The sequence below is a fragment of the Pseudopipra pipra genome, chromosome 16 (assembly GCF_036250125.1).
Source record: "Pseudopipra pipra isolate bDixPip1 chromosome 16, bDixPip1.hap1, whole genome shotgun sequence".
NCBI classification, from domain to species: Eukaryota; Metazoa; Chordata; class Aves; order Passeriformes; family Pipridae; genus Pseudopipra; species Pseudopipra pipra.
In genome coordinates, this window is record NC_087564.1 from 1,156,791 (window position 1) to 1,173,437 (window position 16,647).

Sequence of the window (16,647 nt, forward strand, 5' to 3'; positions counted from 1 at the left end):
TATACAGATTGTTTTCATATGCAGTATATAGGTATATATAGGGTTTTATATATCTGTATATTATATACAGTATGTACAGTGTATATATTTTGTGTATACACTACATTATGTACATTTATATTATACACATTACAATATATTATCCTATATACACTGTATATACACTATATAATATATACACTATAAACACTGTATATAGTATATATAGGTTTTTTTATTTATTTATATACTCTATATAGTATATGGTGATACTCTAGAGTATATATATATCCATTACATATATTGTATAGAATATATAGAGACTATATAGAGAGTACATAGTATACAGATTATATAAAAACTACATATAGTTTATAAATATATATGTGTGTTTATATTTATAAATATTTTAGATATTATATATAGCTATATATAAGCTAGCTGTATGCTATACACAGGTATAGCATACTATATATATACTATATGTATATAGTATATATACATATATATGTGTATATATAGTATGCTATGCAGGTTTTTTAAGATTATGTAAATATTTTATATATATTATGTATTAGCAGCAACCCTGGGCTGGGATTCAAGCCCAGTTGTGTATGTGTGTGTGTGTGTGTGTGTGTGTATATATATATTCATTTATCTTGAATAAATATGTAAAATGTTCATATACACAGCATATATTTTTAAATGGAGTCAGATACTCTGCTAAATAATCCATCTCCTGGCTCCCCCCCACCCTTCTGCCAGGGAAGGTGTCACTTCCACAAGTCTCCCTGGAGATAAAAAGCTTCCTCTGCTTTCCCTGTCACAGTGTGGAGGTTCCCTGTCACAGCCTAGGGGTTCCCTGTCACAATCTGAGGGTCCTCCTGGCAGCCTGGGGATCCCCCCTGCCAAGTCACACTGCCCTGATGTCTGTGCCCTCCCTTGCAGGTCTTTGGGGCCTTGGAGAAAGCCAAAGAGAAGTATCGCTTGGAAGACTACTCGGTGAGCCAGATCTCCCTGGAGCAGGTCTTCATGAGCTTCACCCGCTTCCAGCACTACACAGAGGACAGAGGGAAATGAGCCCCCCCGGTGCCCTTCCTCACGGACTGGCCCCCAGCCTATACATAGTATATATAGAGACAGTAATTTATATATCAGCGTGTCTTAAATACTGTATAAATGTAAAACTTTTCACTGGGGAAGGGGGGAGAGGATGGCGGCGTTTCCTCGTGCTGCTGGGATCACCGGGATTACTGGGATCACCGGGACTGCTGCGGTCCGTGTGTGTGCACATGAGACACTGCCACTCTCCAGCCTTCATCCCACCCACACAGCAAAAAAACCTGCCCAAAAAGCTGGGAGGAGCCTGGATGGGTGGCGAGGGGTGTTGGGCTTGGGCTGGCAGAGGGGGAGTGGGGTGTCTCCCTGCTCCCCTCTTCCCTGCCCATCGCTCACACCCGCTTCGTGGTCCTCGCCCGCATGTCGATGTGTCGTTTGGTGGTTGCTCGTGGTTTAACAGGAGGCTGTCACATAGCTTAGGTCCAAACCGTCCCTGGGGTCACCAGGATTGCCCCTAGAAGCACTTTGTGTCCAGCTGGAGGGACACTGCACAGCTCCTGTCTGGCCCCTGCCTGGCATGGGACAGAGGAGGCTCCATCTCCTTTAACTGCTTGGGAAAACTCTGTCTCCTCCTGCCTGCTTGCCAAGCCTGGCCTGAGGAGCTGGCACCGACCTCAGCCGTGCAAGGGGAGCTGTGTGGTGCCAGGAGCTGGCACTGGGTGAGAGGTAGGATGTGCTGCTGGAGCAATGCCTGCAGCTCAGCCCCTGGAACAGCACGTGATGGGCATGGCTGGAGAGCCAGAGCCTGGGCTGGAGGCAGCGGTGGGTGAGGGGTGCCCAGGGACTCCTGGGCTCTGTGAGAGGTGCCACAGGGTCCCTGGGGACACTGCTGTGCTCAGTGGGATTTCACAGGGTGCCCGTGGACGTGGCTGTGCTCAGTGGGATGTGTCTGCAGTGCCACAGGGTGCCCAAGGACACTGCTGGGCTCAGTCTTGTGCCCATGCAGGGTTTTGCCAGCAGCACTGCCCCACACTGTGCTGTGCAGCCACAGGACCGGTTTGAAGCCAGCGATGCCCTGGCTGTGCCCATGTCCTGCTGAGCTCACCCCCTATGCCCACACAGCTCCAACCAGAGCATACCTGTCCCACATCCCCATCCCCTGTTCCAGCAGCAGGCGGGGAGCGAAGGCCCTGCCCTGCCCCTGCCCAGCTCTGGGATGCTGCTGGGCACCAGCACTGCCCAGCCCTGCCTGTGCCCAGTCAGAGGCAGCAACTGGGATTTCTTTTTAGCGTTTCCCAGTGGTTGGGTTGCTTTTTTTTTGTTTGTTTGTTGGAAATCCGTGTTGATTCTTGTCTGTCCTTAACTAGTCCCTGTGTCACCTGGGGCAGCCCCTCCGGCCGCTGCCCCGTGATCAATGCAGAGCTATTTGCACTATAGTACTACACACAATTGCACATAACTAATTAATATTTATGGAGCGGGGGGCTGATTCCCTCCCAGTGATTGCATTGTCAGGGGTTGGGTTACATTTTTGGGTTGGGTTTTTGTTCTTTTCCCCGTGACTGACTCATTCTTTCCTGTTCCATTTTTTTCCCTTTGCCTAATGTTGTTGTTCAGAACGATGGTGCATCATGTTACTAAGAATTGCCCCAGATCTTAACGATGTGTGTTTTATTAGCAAGCAGCCAGCAGGTGAATGGCATCCCTGGACACCTTGGAGCCTTCTGGAGCTGCTGGCAGGGAGGGGCTGCTCCCTGGGAGCATCCTAGTGGGCAGCAGAGCCAGCCACTGCCAGGGCACCTTGTGGGAGGGACTCCCAGCACCAGCGACATCCTTGGAGAGGGAAGAAAAAGGGGGATGCTTTCTGCTGGAAAGGTGCCTGGAGCCACCAGCAAAGTGCTGAGACTCCCAGTACCTTTTATTTTTTTTTCTGGAAAGGGACATACAGCAGAGCCTCCTAGGTTTTGCCTGGCATAGGGAGCAGTGGGAATGTGGGGGTTACAGGGGGTGAGATGCCAAATTGCCACAGGCTGGCAGTGCCCTGAGCACAGCAGTAACAGTACATGTCCTGTTGGGGTACTGGTGACCCCCTGCAAGGCTTGGTGCTGGGCGGGGGGGATACACAGAGGCAGTATAACCCCCATAGTGCCCACGATGCCCTGGCAGAGCTGAGGTGAGAGGAGTCCGTTCACAGATGGCATCCCCTGACCCCAGCCCTTCCTCACTGGGGCCATCCTGGCCTAAAGGAAGAAGGGCTTAAGGAAGCAGCATTCCCCTGTCACACGGGGCTGTAACACCCTCCCTGTCACCAAGGCAGGTGCTGCTGGCTGTGCATGGTGCTGCTCCCAATTTCAGTCACAGCCACAGTGCCAAGGCAGGGAGCAGGACCAGGAATGGTCACCTGGCAGACAGGACCAGGAGCTCACCAGACAGGTGCTGCCAGGGTCAGGCTGCCCTTGGCACTTCTCTGGCCTCCCAGGTGGGGGAAGCATCACAGGTCCCAGGTGGCTGCTACTCCCCGCTGGCTGCAGTGTGATTGTTATTCCCATCATAGGAATAATAAAAACAATTCTTTTTCCAGTGGGTGTTTCCTGGCCTCCTTTGAAGACTCTGCTCAGGCTGTGCTGGCCTCCTGATATCTGCTTTGGGGAAAAGGACATGAGGGAAGGAGGGTGTCCAACAAAAGCAGAACTGGAAGAGCTCAGTCTGGCCGGGAAAAGCCCATGAGCTGAGGAATTTTTGTGTGGAAGCAGAAGTTAGGGTCCCTGTTCTTTCCACCACAGGCAGCCACAACTGTCCTCTCTTAGCCTCCCCCAGACAACCATGGGTGAGGGGGAAATCCTGAGCTTGGGGCTCAAAATGACTTCTGGCCTCCATGGCAGTGAGGGGCTGGCCCTGGCACCCTCATTCCTGTATCTTTCCCCACCTCCACACTGCAGCCTGGCTCTGAACCACAGCCAGGGTGCTCAGCCCCCCTGCAGGTGCCCCCTCAATCCCAAACATCACCTAAGACAGCACCAGCCCCTGGCTGAGGCCTGGGACATGGCACAGCCCCAGGACAAGGATGCAGCTCCAAGGGAGAGGTTCCAAGCCCCTTGAAGCCACAGCAGCCAGGCACTCACTGAGCCACAACTCAGCTGTGAGCATCCCCTCTCCAGGGCATGATGCTGCTCCCCCGCCCTCCCCCTGCTCCAAGTGCATCTCCACGGGCAGTTTCAGCTCTTTATTGTCAGGCGGTCCTGCTACAGCCCCCCGCTGTCCTCCCCGTGGCCTGGGCTGCAGGGGGGATCCACTCCCTCGCCCCCAGCACGGCACTAAAGTGTCCCTGGGAGCTGGAGGCTGCAGGAGCTGCAGCGGTCCGAGAACTGGCACTTAAGGAATCCTGGCTGGGGCCACAGGCTGCTCCTCCTCCAGGCATGGGGAAGGCACGTGGCCGGGCATGGCTGTGGTCCGGTCCCGGGGGTCACTCCAATCCGGGCATCTTAAAAACGTGGTTGGAAAACGCCACCGACTCTGGGCTCTGACCAGGTGCTCACAGCTTCGTTTCTCTTAAAAAGAGACCAAATGCGACCTTTTCTTCCCTTTTATGAGCAGTTCTCGATTTTGGCCAGAAATTGCTGTGCCCACCACTCCTCCAGGTCGATGGGAACAAAGTCTGAAAGAGAGGGGAGGGAGAGAGGGGAGCAGCTGGAGCAGGAGCAAAGCTCCAGGTGCTCACCCCGAGCCACCAGAAAAAATAACCATGGAATCACAGAATATCCTGAGCTGGAAGGGACCCACATGGATCATCAGGTCCAGCTCCTGGCCCTGCACAGGACACCCCAACAGTCCCACCCGTGTGCCTGAGAGTTTTTGCTCTGGCAGCCTTGGGGCCATGACCATTGTCCTGGGGAGCCTATTCAGTGCCCAGCCACTCTCTGGGGGAAGAACCTTTTCCTGATATTCAACCTAATGACACCTCCAAATTTCCCCCACCCCTGTGCCATGTTCTCAGAAGGCCAGGCTGGGTTTACAGAGCTCTTGGCTGCTGCAGGACCCCCCACGCTGCAGTCACAGCCCGGACTCCAGCTGCCACCAGAGAAGTGTTGTCCCATCCCCACTTGGTCCTGCTGGCCCCAGGAGAAGCAAGTCCCCACGAGGACTGGGGAGCTCCTCTCCAGCATGGTGCTGAGCCCACCTTGGTGGCTGGAGAAGGCCTGAATCCCAGAGGAGTCATCAACCAAGAGTCCTGCTTGATGTTCCTCCAAGGGGCACAGTGGGACATCCCCACCACAGTGCCAAGGCCAGCTGTCCCTGCCCAGGACCCCCAGAGTGGCCTCAGCACCAGCAGGACAGACCCAACCAGCTCTCCAAGCATCCTCCTCCTCCCACCACAGCCCTGCTCAGGTGCAGGCTGAGCCCACACCAGCTTGTTGCACCCCTGAGCCCAGCATCCCCCGAAGTGCCCCAACCGGTTCCCACTCACTTTTGAGCCCGGGGTTGGGGGTTTTCTCCACGTACTGCACAGGGCCGCAGGTGCTGTCCCCGCTCCGGCTGCCGTCCAGCTGCTGCTCTACCTGCTGCCAGGCTGGGGGGAACAGGAAAGGGGTGGGGTTGGGATGGGGGTTTCCCAGCCTGGGGGGCTGCAGGAGGGGAACAGGAGAGGGCAGGTCCCCAGGCTGGCAACTCCATCCCTGCACTGTCAATGTTCCCAGCACGATGCAGCTGCCTCAGAAGGGACCCCAGACGCTCCAGCCCCCCCAGGTGCTGCCCAGGGACCCTCTGCCCTCACCTTCATAGATGAAGCGGACGTTCTCCTCATGGGCCAGGGTGTAGCACTCCTCAGGAGCTGAGACCTGATGCAGCAGCACCTGTGGCCTCTTGCCATTCACTCTGTTGAACACAAGTTTCTGGGCTGGGCTGTGGAGACAAGCAAGGAGGGGTGAGGGGGGCCAGCAGCTCTTCCCACCCCAGTTTGAAGCAAGGACTGGGTGCCCTGGGTCGCCCCAGTTTGTGCACACTCACCCACAGCCCCAGCAAGGCCAGGGGCACAGCTGCAGCAACCCAGCCCTGTCCCCAAGGGAGGGGACAGAAAGGGAAAGGGAGAGGGGGTTCTGACACAGGGAGGGGTAAAAGGGGAGCTCCCTAGGGAAAAGCATGTCTCTCACCTGTCCTCCAGCCCAGCACCAAGTGCAGTCCCTAAAACAAAGAATCTGCCACTAAAACTGCAGGAATATCAGGAAAATGGAAATGAAATCCACTTGGGGACAAGGCAGGGGATGTGCCATCCTCTGCAGACCGAGTACCTGGGATCACCGGAGCAGCCCTGACCCCAGCACAAGCCCAAGGTGCCCCAGAACTGAGACATAACTCTCTGCCAATGAGGAGCAGGTCAGCCTTCCTCAGAGCTGGGATCCCCTTTGGGAGGGTGGCACTTAAACCAGCCCCAGCCTGGAAGCAGCAACACCAGACAGAGCCAAAGGAAAAACCTGGGATGAGATTTTGAGGGCACGTTCAATGCAAAACTCCAGTATTTTGGCTTTTCGGCCCAGCTCTGGGACAGGACATGTCTGCAACCGCCACATTCCTCATGGGACAAAGTCTAAGGGGCCTCGGGAGTGGGTTTGGAGGGCAGGAGAGACTGGGAGCAGGCAGCCCCCGTGGACCTGTGGGCAGGGGCTGGGGAGGGCAGTGATCCCCAGACCCCCACAGCCAGTGTGAGAGTGAGTGTGGCAGCAGCCCCTCCAGTGAATTACAGGGATCCTGGAAAGGAGGGGAGCTGGACAGGGGGGCTCTTATGTATTGCTTGAAGCTGGAAGGGATGGGCAGATCTGGAGGGGTCCCACAGCCCTGCCTGGGTGAGCTTTGCCCCCGGACATCGAGCCAGGAAAGGGTCTCCTTAGGGATAGATCCATCATCACCCGGCAGGCGCTGGAATCCCCTCCGGCACCCACCCGACAGCTCCAGGTACGGCTGGTGGACGCTGGGAGTCACCCCAAAGCGTCCCCTCACACACACCTTAGGGGCAAGGGGCACGGCCAGTCCCGCGTGGGTGCGTGGCGTGGCCGGAGCCGCGGCCCGGGGCGGGCGGTCCCACAGCGGGGCCGGCACTGGCCCCGCCGCCGGTTTGTGCAATCGGGGCCGTGCCCGGGGCCGGCGCGGGGGGGTCGGACAAGCCCAGCCCTGCCCGGCTCTGCCCTGCGCCGGGACCCCCCCGCGCCGCCTCCTTGGCGTGACCCCATCGCTCCCCGCGGTTTTTGGGGACAGCCCCCGGGAAGGAAGAGCAGCGCCAGCCCCGGCGTCCCCCCCGGGGGGCGGCCCACGCCACGCGTGTTCTCGCTGCGCGGGATCGGGCGGGCACCGGGACGGCTGCGACCCCCGCGCCGGGCAGCGGCACCGGGACCCCCTCCCGCGGCCCCCGGGCGGCCCGGCAGCCCCGCTCCCCTCCCCAAGGTCACGGCCCGGCCGCCCCGGGGCCGGTCCCCTTCCCAAGGTCACGGCGCTCACCTGGCGGGGGGCCACGCTCCGGGCTGCGGCCGCCCCCGCAGCTCGCCCAGCTTGCTGCTCTCCACCGCCTGCTGCGTGGGACCTGCGGGGGGCGCGGGGCGTCAGGGGGCAACGCGGGGCGGGACGGAGCCCCCCGCGCCCCCCGGGCCCCGCGCCCCCCGGTACCTGTGCGGCGCTGCGTGGCGAGCTTGCTGGGCCCGCGCGTCAGCGTGTACATCCTGCGGGCCCGCACCGGCCCCGCACGGCCCCGCGCCCCCGCACCACTGGCGAGCGCGCCCCTCTCCGGGGCCTTTAACGGGCCGGGCCGGGCCGGGCGGCCCCGCGACACGCCCCCGCGCTTAAAGGGACCGCGCGGGGGGCGCGCGTGGGGCGGGGACCGCGCAGAGGGGCTGGGGGTGTGCGGGGGGGGGGCGTGGGACACGCGCGGGGCACGTCGCGGGAACACGAGGGAGGTGTGCGGGGACACATGTGACACATGCGGGGTGTGTAAGGGACGTGCACGGCATGGGGGGACACGTAGGGGACACGCACGGGACACGCAAGGTGGAACGCGTGGGATGTGGGGACGCACAGGGGACACGCGGGACGCATCACGGGCACGCGTGGGAGGTGCAGGGGACACAAGGGACACGTGCAGGGCACACCGGGGACACACATGGGGGACGCTGGTGGCAGACAGGGGATGTGGGGACACACAGCGGACACTCAGGGGATACACTGGGGGCGTGTGTGGGACGTGGGGACGCACAGGGGAAACACGCAAGACATGTCGGGTGTACACGTGGGGGGACATATGGGGGCTCACAGGGTGCAAGGACACACAAGGGAGACGTGCAGGACACGTTTGGGGCACATGTGGGGACATACATGGGACACATACAGGGACCTTAAGGAAAGGACACGGGATGTGGGGACACACTTGGGACATGGATAGGACATATCAGGGGCACGCGTGGGATGTGGAGGGCACACAGGAAACACACATGGGGGACACATGGGGACATGCGTGGGACATGAGGACATACAGGGGACATGCGTGGGACACAGAGTACATGTGGGACATGTGGGAGACACAGGACACAGACAGGACATATAGAATGCACACAAGGGACACTGGGACGCACAGGGGTCAAAGTAGGGGAAAAGGCACAGGAGGCACGTGGGACACAAGATGACACAGGCACGCAGGGGACACGGGAGTCACAGGGGACACGGAGAGGACCTGAACGGGGACATTCAGGAGATGGAACACGGGAGCCATGGCACACACAGGGGACACGTAGGGGTCACTCCTGAGACACAGAGGGCCCAGGCAGAGGACATCGAGGGGGCTCAGAGGCAGGGGTTGAGGTGCCACCCCCGTGGGGACAGCGCTGTGACGAGCCCAGAGCCACACATCCCACGACCAGCGCGGGAAGCCGGAGCAGGGGCCGCGTCCCGGCCGCCACGGTGACCTTTGGAGCTGGGAGGTCCCGCCGAGGTGTCCCCATGTGGTGGGAGGTGCAGACCCGGCACATGACCCGGAGCTGGTCCCCGGCTCCCCCCCCGGGGCTGGCTGGTGGCAGCAGCCAGGTTTTGGGGAGAGGCCATGTGACAAACCCACTGGGGTCTCCTGAATGCTCCATCCCAGCTCCAGGTGCTGCAAAGCCACCCCACGAGAGTGACCTTTGCCTTTCCGCCACGTGTCCACGGTGGTGGCCAGGGAGGGAGGGGTGCAGGAGGGTGCCCCCCCAAAAAAGCACAGCAATGCCTGACCCTGGTGGGTGCCAGACGCCCCTGGCTCACCCTCAGGGGTGCACCCAGCACGGTCACATCCACATGACTCCCCCAACCCTATTACTGTGCCTAAATACAACCCGACCCGTGGGGACACCACCGCTGGTTGTCACCTGCCCTGTCAGCCGGCAGGGGTTGTGCTTCAGTCTCCCCACTCGAGACCTGCCCGGGGTTTGTCAGTGCCTGTGGGCACATCTCTGAGCTTTTCTATGCTCAGAAGGGCTGAACCCCAAATCCCTGTGCTCCAGATGGATCCCTCCAGACCTCCATCACCAGTGGGAGCAGTCACAGCAGGGGTGGTTCCCCACTCACCCCCAATTTCCTGAGGTGTCCACGCAGAGCCTCAGTTCGCTCTTGTTGGGGGGGACAGGGTGGGAATGTCCGTGCATGGTGGGTGAGCTGCAGGGCCCAGCGGCCCCGGGGTCCCGCGTTGGCCGAGGCCGAGAGGCGGCGGGGCGGGAGCGCTGCCGGCAGCGCCGCTGGTGTAGTGGTATCATGCAAGATTCCCATTCTTGCGACCCGGGTTCGATTCCCGGGCGGCGCAGGAACCTTTTCCTTCCTTTTTCTGTTGTGTTTTTTTTTTTTTCTCCCCACCCACCCCGCCGTGGAAGCTCCACCCGCGGCCGTGGGGGCGGTCCCGTGGGCCGGTCCGCGGGGGTGCCGGGAGCTGTAGTTCCCCCTGTCCCCTCCCAGCCCGGCCATGGAGGCGCCGGAGGCCGCGGAGCGCAACAAGGGCCCGATCCTGGCGGTGCTGCGGGAGTGCGCGGGGCGCGGAGCCCCCGCGGGGGCGGCGCTGCGGGTGCTGGAGGTGGGCGCGGGTGCGGGGCTCCACGCCGCGCACTTCGCCCACGCCCTCCCGCACACGCGCTGGCAGCCCTCGGACATCGACCCCCGGGCCCTGCGCAGGTGAGGGGGCCCGGAGGGTTGGGGGGCCCGGGGCACTGCCTGCCTGCAGCCCCTTCCCACAGACCCGCGGCCCGGGTTCCCTGCTCCCCGCTTCATGTTTTTCTAGGAAAAACCTCAGCTCCAACTCTGGGGCAGCCAAGGCTCTCCTGCTCTGTGCTATGTTTTTTCCAGGAAAACCCCAATATCCAGCTGTCAAATGGATATTCTTTCCAGAACAGATCCACTCAACAGTGGGCCCAGGCTCCCCACTTTATTTTTTTTTTTCCCCGGAAAAATCCAATATCCAACCCTTTGGCAGCTCAGGCTCTCCTGCTCAGTGCTGTATTTTTTTCCAGGAAAACTCCAATATCCTGCTCTCAGATGAGCTTGATGTGAATTTTTTTCCAGCAAAGACCCTTTGGACAGCCCAGGCTTCCCTGCTTGACACTTTATTTTTTCCAGGCAAACCACAATATTCAACTCCTGCCCATCCCAGGCTTCCCAAGTCAATACTCACTATATTTTTTTTCAGTAAATCCCAATATCCAACCAGGCTCCCCAGCTCAGGACTTTATTTTTCCCAGAAAAGTCCCAAAATCCATCTTTCCCCCATGGAAAAAAATAAACGCTGTGGGGAGGTGCTGGAATGGGCGCCTGTCCAGGGGGGGTTGTGTCCTGCCCACCCAGCAGCACCCACTGCCCTGTGAGGCTGCAGAGCCAAGACCTGGGTGGTGAATGTGCCAAAAAGGGTGTAAATCACACCAAAATCTGGCGGTGCTGGGGCAGTGGTACCGAGGGGGTGCAGGCAGGCAGGAGCACAGGCTGCTCCGGAATGGGGGGGTTGGGCCCTGAGGCCTCTCCATCCATGTGCTGCTGGTTGTCCAGGTGCTGCCAGTTCTCCATCGGGGAGCAAAGACCCCCCAGCTGTGCTGCACCCACAACCTCCTCAGACACCATCCAGGAGTTCTGCCTGTGCCTGCAGCGGGTGCTGGAGGGATGCACGGGGGGGGGAGGACCAAGCAATGCCCGGCTGGGGCTCAGGTGGAGTTTGGTGCCCACAGCCTCTCTGCCTACGTGGAGGCCGCGGGGCTGCCCAACCTGCTGCCCCCCATCGTGGTGGACGTCTCGCAGGGCTGGGAGACGTGGGGGGGCACCCAGCCCGCCTCCCTCGACCTCCTTGTCAGCATCAACATGATGCACATCGCGGAGCTGTGCTGCACCCAGGTGAGCAGCCCTCCCCCAGGCCCTGTCCCCTGGTCAGACAGTGCCAGGGCCGAGGAGGGGGTCCCAGGGGGTGTCCCCAGACCTCTGACCTGGTCCCCACCTCTCTGATTCCCCAGGGCCTGTTCAAGGGTGCTGGGGTGCTGCTGAAGCCTGGAGGAGTGCTCTTCACCTATGGGGTGGGTCACTGTCCTGGTGTGGGAGCATCTGCAGGGCACAGGGCATCACTGGGAATGCTGGGGGGTGGCAGATGGGAGGGCAGCTCCAGGCATGGCTTGGGGAGGGGGCGGGAAAGGAGAGAGCTTGGGTTTTGGGGCACATGCTGAGCCCTGGATGGGGCAGTTTTTGATGGGAAAGATGCTCATCTCCCTTGCCTTATCCAAGGCAGAGTCTAGGGGGGGGTTGTGGAGGGTGATGGGACCTGTAGTGGGTGACAAGACCCAAGGTGGGTGACAGGACCTGAGGTGGATGACAGGACTCGCAGAGGGTGATGGGACCCAGGGTGCCTCTTGGGGGCCACGGCTCTTCCTGCTTGGCTTCTGTGCATGGTGGGGACAGCAGCCCATGGAGGGGGCGCTTGGGGGGGACACGGGATGGCTCCAGCCTGCAGCTCCAGCTCCCTGTCCCACCAGCCCTACGCCGTGGACGGACAGATCAGCCCCCAGAGCAACGTGGACTTTGACCGCAGCCTGAGGCAGAGGTAGGAGGGGGCTGGGGTCCCAGGCTGCTGGGGGCCTGTCCTGTCTGTCCTGCCCATGCTGTCTGTCCTGCCCATCCGTGCTCCTGCAGCTGCAGGAAGCTCCCTCCCAGTGTGGTCCTTCAAGATAAGCAGCATCTGGGGGAAGGCCCCGCACCCCAGGGCACCCCCGGGAGATGGGGATGCCTCAGGAGACGATGTCTGTCTGTCTGACCCGCTCCTCCCTCCCCGATGTCCATCTGTCTGACCTGACCCAGCCTCCCTCCCCGCAGGAATCCCGCCTGGGGCCTGCGGGACACGGCGCTGCTGCGGGAACTGGCCGAGGCCAACGGGCTGCGCCTGGAGAGGATGGTGAGTGATGGGGTCTGGGGGGGGTCCCCAGACCAGTGGGCACCCCCTGACCCCCGGCTCTGCCCCCAGGTGGACATGCCGGCCAACAACAAGAGCCTCATCTTCCGCAAGCTGTAACTGCCCCGACCTCCAGCACCTCCTGGCACTGCCCCCACTGCTGCCTCCTCGAGGGGTCCCAACGTGCCCCCCAGGTACCATCTGGGGACAGCAGTGATGGGTCAGTGCCATGCCCCAGCTGGGGCTGGCCTGGCTGGGGGGTCCATGTCCCCCAGTGCCTTCTCCCTTTGCAGCAGAGTGCCACAGCCTGGACCAGAGGAGGGCAGGCATGGGGGGCACAGGTGTGGGAGTGGGGGCACAGCACCCCTGGGTATGGAGGAGACTTCTTGCTCAGTTTGCTCCTAGGATGCTGTGCTAATGGCAGGGGGCCCATCATCCTTCCCCCTTTCCCAGGACTGTGCTGTTCCCCCAATAAACTTTGTGGCTTTGACTCCCCCCTGACCCAGCAGCTCCCTGATGCTTTCAGTGCCAACATGAGGGGGGAGGATCTCCAGCCCACTCCCGGCACCAATGGGGGGTCAGATTCTGCACTGGGGATGCTACACTGGGTCCAGAGGCTTCAATGAGGTGGGAAAGTTTTTATGGGGAGGAGGGATGTCCTGGCAGACCTCCCACCCCTCTGCAACCCAACCCAGTTCCTTATTGCTGCTGGCCAGGCTGGGGGGCACAAAAGAGGGGGGCATGCAGCAGATGAATTACAGGGGAGATGGGAGCTGGTCTGGGGCTCAGCATGAGGCTGGGGGAAACTACATGATGGTGGTAACCTCAGATGCAGGGGCTTCCCCAGGCTGCCCCCTCCACGGTGTGTCTGCAGCTCCCCCTGTTGGCACATCCTGGCTCTCCCCTAGTCCTGGAAGCGGTTCAGGAGGTCGCAAGTTTTCTTCTCCATCAGCTCATAGATCTTCTTCACACGCTTGTCGTTGGCTGCCCGGACGTAGCTGCTGGGGTCCAGCGTGGCCATGCCGTCGTGCACCTCGCCCATGATGATCAGTGGCCCGTCCTCCGCTGTCATGTTGGGGCAGGGGCAGCTCCAGTCCATGTCGGTCAAGGTCACCTCCAGGTACTTGATGTTGAAGAACTTGAGGCCCATCTTCTCATCCTTGAGGACATCCTCGAGGGCAAAGCGGGCAATGCCAGAGTCCTGGTCCTCCACGATCTCCATCAGCCGGCCCACGATGGCAAAGTCGCTGCGACAGAGGCTCAGCACCATCTTGCTCTTGAGGCGGCAGGCCTTGCACTGCAGGCTCTTGGGGAAGGGGCACACGTCCTCACACGTCTCCTTGCTCTCGAAGTTGTTGGTGTTGCCCTCGCAGCCGCCGTAGACGAAGGAGTGGCACTGCTTCAGCAGGTGGTTGTACGCCCAGCGCGGCTCCCAGTTCTGGCAGGGCCCCTGCACCATGGGCAGCAGGCAGGTGGGGCGGGCGCTGCCCAGGCAGGCGGCTCGGCACTCCTCGTACGTCTCAAAGTGGTTCCTGTTGGCCCCACAGCCGCCGTAGCGGAAGGTGAGGCAGGAGCCCTGCTTGGCATCAAAGTGCCAGCGCACCTCCATGGCCTCGCAGCGCCGCCGGTCCGGCTCCTTCAGGCACTCGGTGCTGGGGAAGGGCTGGGGGCTGCTGGCCCGCGGGGTCCCCCCTGGCTCCCGCCTGACCACAGACAGCGGGAAGTCAGCGCGGAGCAGCCCGGCGGCGTTGCGGGCCGTGCAGGTGTAGATGCCGGCGTCCTCGTGGCGGGCGTTGTAGATGACCAGCTGGCCGATGTTGGTGACCACCACGTTGCCGTACATCTGGTCCGGCCGCATGATGAAGTTCTCCTCGCGCTCGCTCTGCTTCTCCCAGGTGATGTCCGGCCGCGGGCGCCCGCTGACGTCGCAGCGGAAGCTGACGGTGCCCCCGGCGCGCACGGACTGGTGAAAGGGGTTGGTGTAGAGGGCGGGGGGCACCGGCACCTCGGGGCCGGCGCCGGGCGTGGGGCGCGCCGTGGTCTCCTGCGGCACCGGGCTGGTGTCGGGCCAGGTGAAGATGTGCTTGCAGGGCACGGTGGTGAGGCGGGTGCCGCGCAGACACGCCTCGGCGTCCATGTAGCACTTGTTGTAGTAGGTGAGCCCGTCGGAGGCGCAGGTGAAGTTGGGCTCCTTCTCGCAGCGGTCCTTGCACTTGCAGACGGGCTGCCCGTCCCAGATGTCGCAGTCGGAGCCCTGCTGGGCACACACGAAGCTCTCGCAGGACGCGGCGGGGGCCAGGGCCAGCGCCGGGGCGCTGCCGTCGGCAAAGCGCGCGGCCACGCAGCTCCGCAGCCCACACACGTTGGTGCAGCACTTCTCAAAGTCTTCACAGTCCTGGCCAGGGAGGGAGAGGAGGTTGTGGGGAGGACATGGAGGTCACTGCCGTGCTGTGACTGTGGGGGCTGTTCCCACCCCTGTGGGACTTTTGGGTGGGCGGGTGTCCCCCGTGCAGCTCTGTGCACCTTTGGCGTTGCTGGGCTCTGGGTAAGAGCCTAAAACCTCCCCAGCACTGCTGCACCGTCCCCAGCCCACTCTCAGCACCCCCAGGATGTTTAGGGGTGCACTGCAGTGATGACGGGCCCTTCTCTCCCAAAGCAAACAGCATCTTGCCCCTCTCAGCTTTTGCTGGCTGAGGGGAGGCAGAACTCGTTACACAGATGAATTGTGAAGGAGTCTCCCCATCCTGGGTCTGGGCAGCCCTAACCGTGGTGGGGGTCCCGCTCAACACTGCGGAGCCCAGAGCCAGGACTCTCTGGGATGGGCAGCCCAGTTCGTGGGTGTGCTCCTGCCCTCAGGGAAAAGTTGGAGGGGATTGATTCTCTCCTCTGCCTGATGGGATCCCTGTCCCAGCACACCATGGCTGGGTGGGGCAGGGGATCCCGTCCAAGGGGCATGGCCTGAGGGGGAGGCATGTGGGGGCAATAAGCAGTTTCTCTGCTTGTGGGGCACTGAGGAGCATCTCCGGGGCACCTCTCATGCCAGCAGGGGCTTAGGGGGGGCAGAGCTGCAGCCGGGCCGATTGCACCGAAACAACTGAACCAGCTGTGCCACCGGGCACAGGACCCGCACCCCAAACATCTCCTCGGGGGCCTGGGGATGCTCCCCAAAAGCTGTTACCTCCCTCCGCCGCCGCAGCCCCCCCGCTCACCTGGTCTGCCTGGCACTCCCGCTCGCAGGTGCTCTGCGCGTCCACCCACAGGTTGGGGTTCAGCTGGTTGGGGCACACGCCCGGGTGCCGCGTCCTGCCCGGCTGCAGGCTCAGCCCGGCCGCCGCCGCCAGCACGGGCAGGAGCAGCGCGATGCCCACGGGGCCCCGCTGCCGCCCACCCGTGCGCTGGTCCCGGGCCCCGCGACCCCCACGAGGAGCCATCGGGCCACCCCGCGCCGCCGGCCTGGCTCGCTGGCGAGGGCTCGGGATAAATCACATTCAGGACGGAGGGAATGAGGGGGAAGGCGGGCAGGCGGGGGGACAAAGAGGAGGAGGAGGAGGAGGAGGAGGCGAGGACCAAACCTCTGCCCTTCAGCGCGGCCGGCGCCCACCGGACCCCCGGCAACGCCGCCCTCCATCCATCGCCGCGCGGCTCTCGGGGACACGGCGGCAGCGGCGGGAGTCCCCGGGGCTCAGTCCATCCCCGGCGCGGCGAGCGGGGCGAGTGGGGTGGAAGGGGAGGACGGGAAGGTTGTAATCTGAATCCCCTCCCTTCCCACTGATGTTTCTGGGTGTTTGGAATGGGAAAGGCGCTGACCTCAGCCTCTAACCCCGGCGAGCCCGGCGATCCCTGGGCAAACACGGGGGGGAGATCAAAGGCAGAATGCAGAAAGTCTCCAAAGAGGGAGAGTGAAGAGAGGGAGGGGGGACACACGAAAACCCGCTCGGCCCACGGAGCCGAATTCCTGCAGGATGAGAAAACAGGCAGAGCCTGCAGTCCGGTGGGACGAGGCGGCCGGCGGGAGGCACGGGGAGCCCACGCTGCGGGATCGGGCTGCCGGGAGCCCCGCACCTCGCCCCTGGGCACCCACTGGCACCACAGCCAAAGGTGCCCAGGAGCGGGATCCCGGCAGCGGCACGGATCCATCCCCGCTCCCTAGCCGGCATCCCACGAACGCCGCGCTGCCGGCACAGGACCCTGGCTCG

General features: G+C 61.7%; 4 protein-coding genes and 1 non-coding gene across 6 annotated transcripts in view; 3 read left to right on the top strand and 2 right to left on the bottom strand.

Moving 5' to 3' along the window:
* Positions 1 to 3,618, top strand: part of ABCA3 (ATP binding cassette subfamily A member 3) — a 32,865-nt gene extending 29,247 nt beyond the window's left edge. For both annotated transcript variants that reach the window (XM_064672460.1, XM_064672461.1), the window contains exon 31: positions 928 to 3,618. In XM_064672460.1, the coding sequence (XP_064528530.1) occupies positions 928 to 1,059 (132 nt within the window). In that variant the 3' untranslated portion in view covers positions 1,060 to 3,618. The remainder of the gene's footprint in view (positions 1 to 927) is intronic.
* A 628-nt stretch (positions 3,619 to 4,246) lies between these two features.
* On the bottom strand, positions 4,247 to 7,843 carry MCRIP2 (MAPK regulated corepressor interacting protein 2). The gene is made up of 5 exons (XM_064672462.1): positions 7,690 to 7,843; positions 7,525 to 7,606; positions 5,810 to 5,937; positions 5,504 to 5,605; positions 4,247 to 4,693 (listed from the first exon to the last, which is right to left on the bottom strand). Exons 1-5 carry the CDS (start codon positions 7,739 to 7,741, stop codon positions 4,623 to 4,625), a joined length of 435 nt encoding a protein of 144 aa, XP_064528532.1. The 5' UTR covers positions 7,742 to 7,843; the 3' UTR covers positions 4,247 to 4,622.
* Positions 7,844 to 9,773: 1,930 nt separating this feature from the next.
* TRNAG-CCC (transfer RNA glycine (anticodon CCC)) lies at positions 9,774 to 9,844 on the top strand. Its single transcript has one exon. It is a non-coding gene; the product is annotated as a tRNA-Gly (tRNA).
* A 106-nt stretch (positions 9,845 to 9,950) lies between these two features.
* On the top strand, positions 9,951 to 12,952 carry METTL26 (methyltransferase like 26). The gene is made up of 6 exons (XM_064672465.1): positions 9,951 to 10,206; positions 11,247 to 11,409; positions 11,526 to 11,585; positions 12,039 to 12,106; positions 12,376 to 12,454; positions 12,524 to 12,952. Exons 1-6 carry the CDS (start codon positions 10,001 to 10,003, stop codon positions 12,569 to 12,571), a joined length of 624 nt encoding a protein of 207 aa, XP_064528535.1. The 5' UTR covers positions 9,951 to 10,000; the 3' UTR covers positions 12,572 to 12,952.
* WFIKKN1 (WAP, follistatin/kazal, immunoglobulin, kunitz and netrin domain containing 1) lies at positions 10,548 to 16,492 on the bottom strand. The gene is made up of 2 exons (XM_064672466.1): positions 15,661 to 16,492; positions 10,548 to 14,846 (listed from the first exon to the last, which is right to left on the bottom strand). Exons 1-2 carry the CDS (start codon positions 15,880 to 15,882, stop codon positions 13,356 to 13,358), a joined length of 1,713 nt encoding a protein of 570 aa, XP_064528536.1. The 5' UTR covers positions 15,883 to 16,492; the 3' UTR covers positions 10,548 to 13,355.
* Between the last annotated feature and the right edge of the window lie 155 nt (positions 16,493 to 16,647).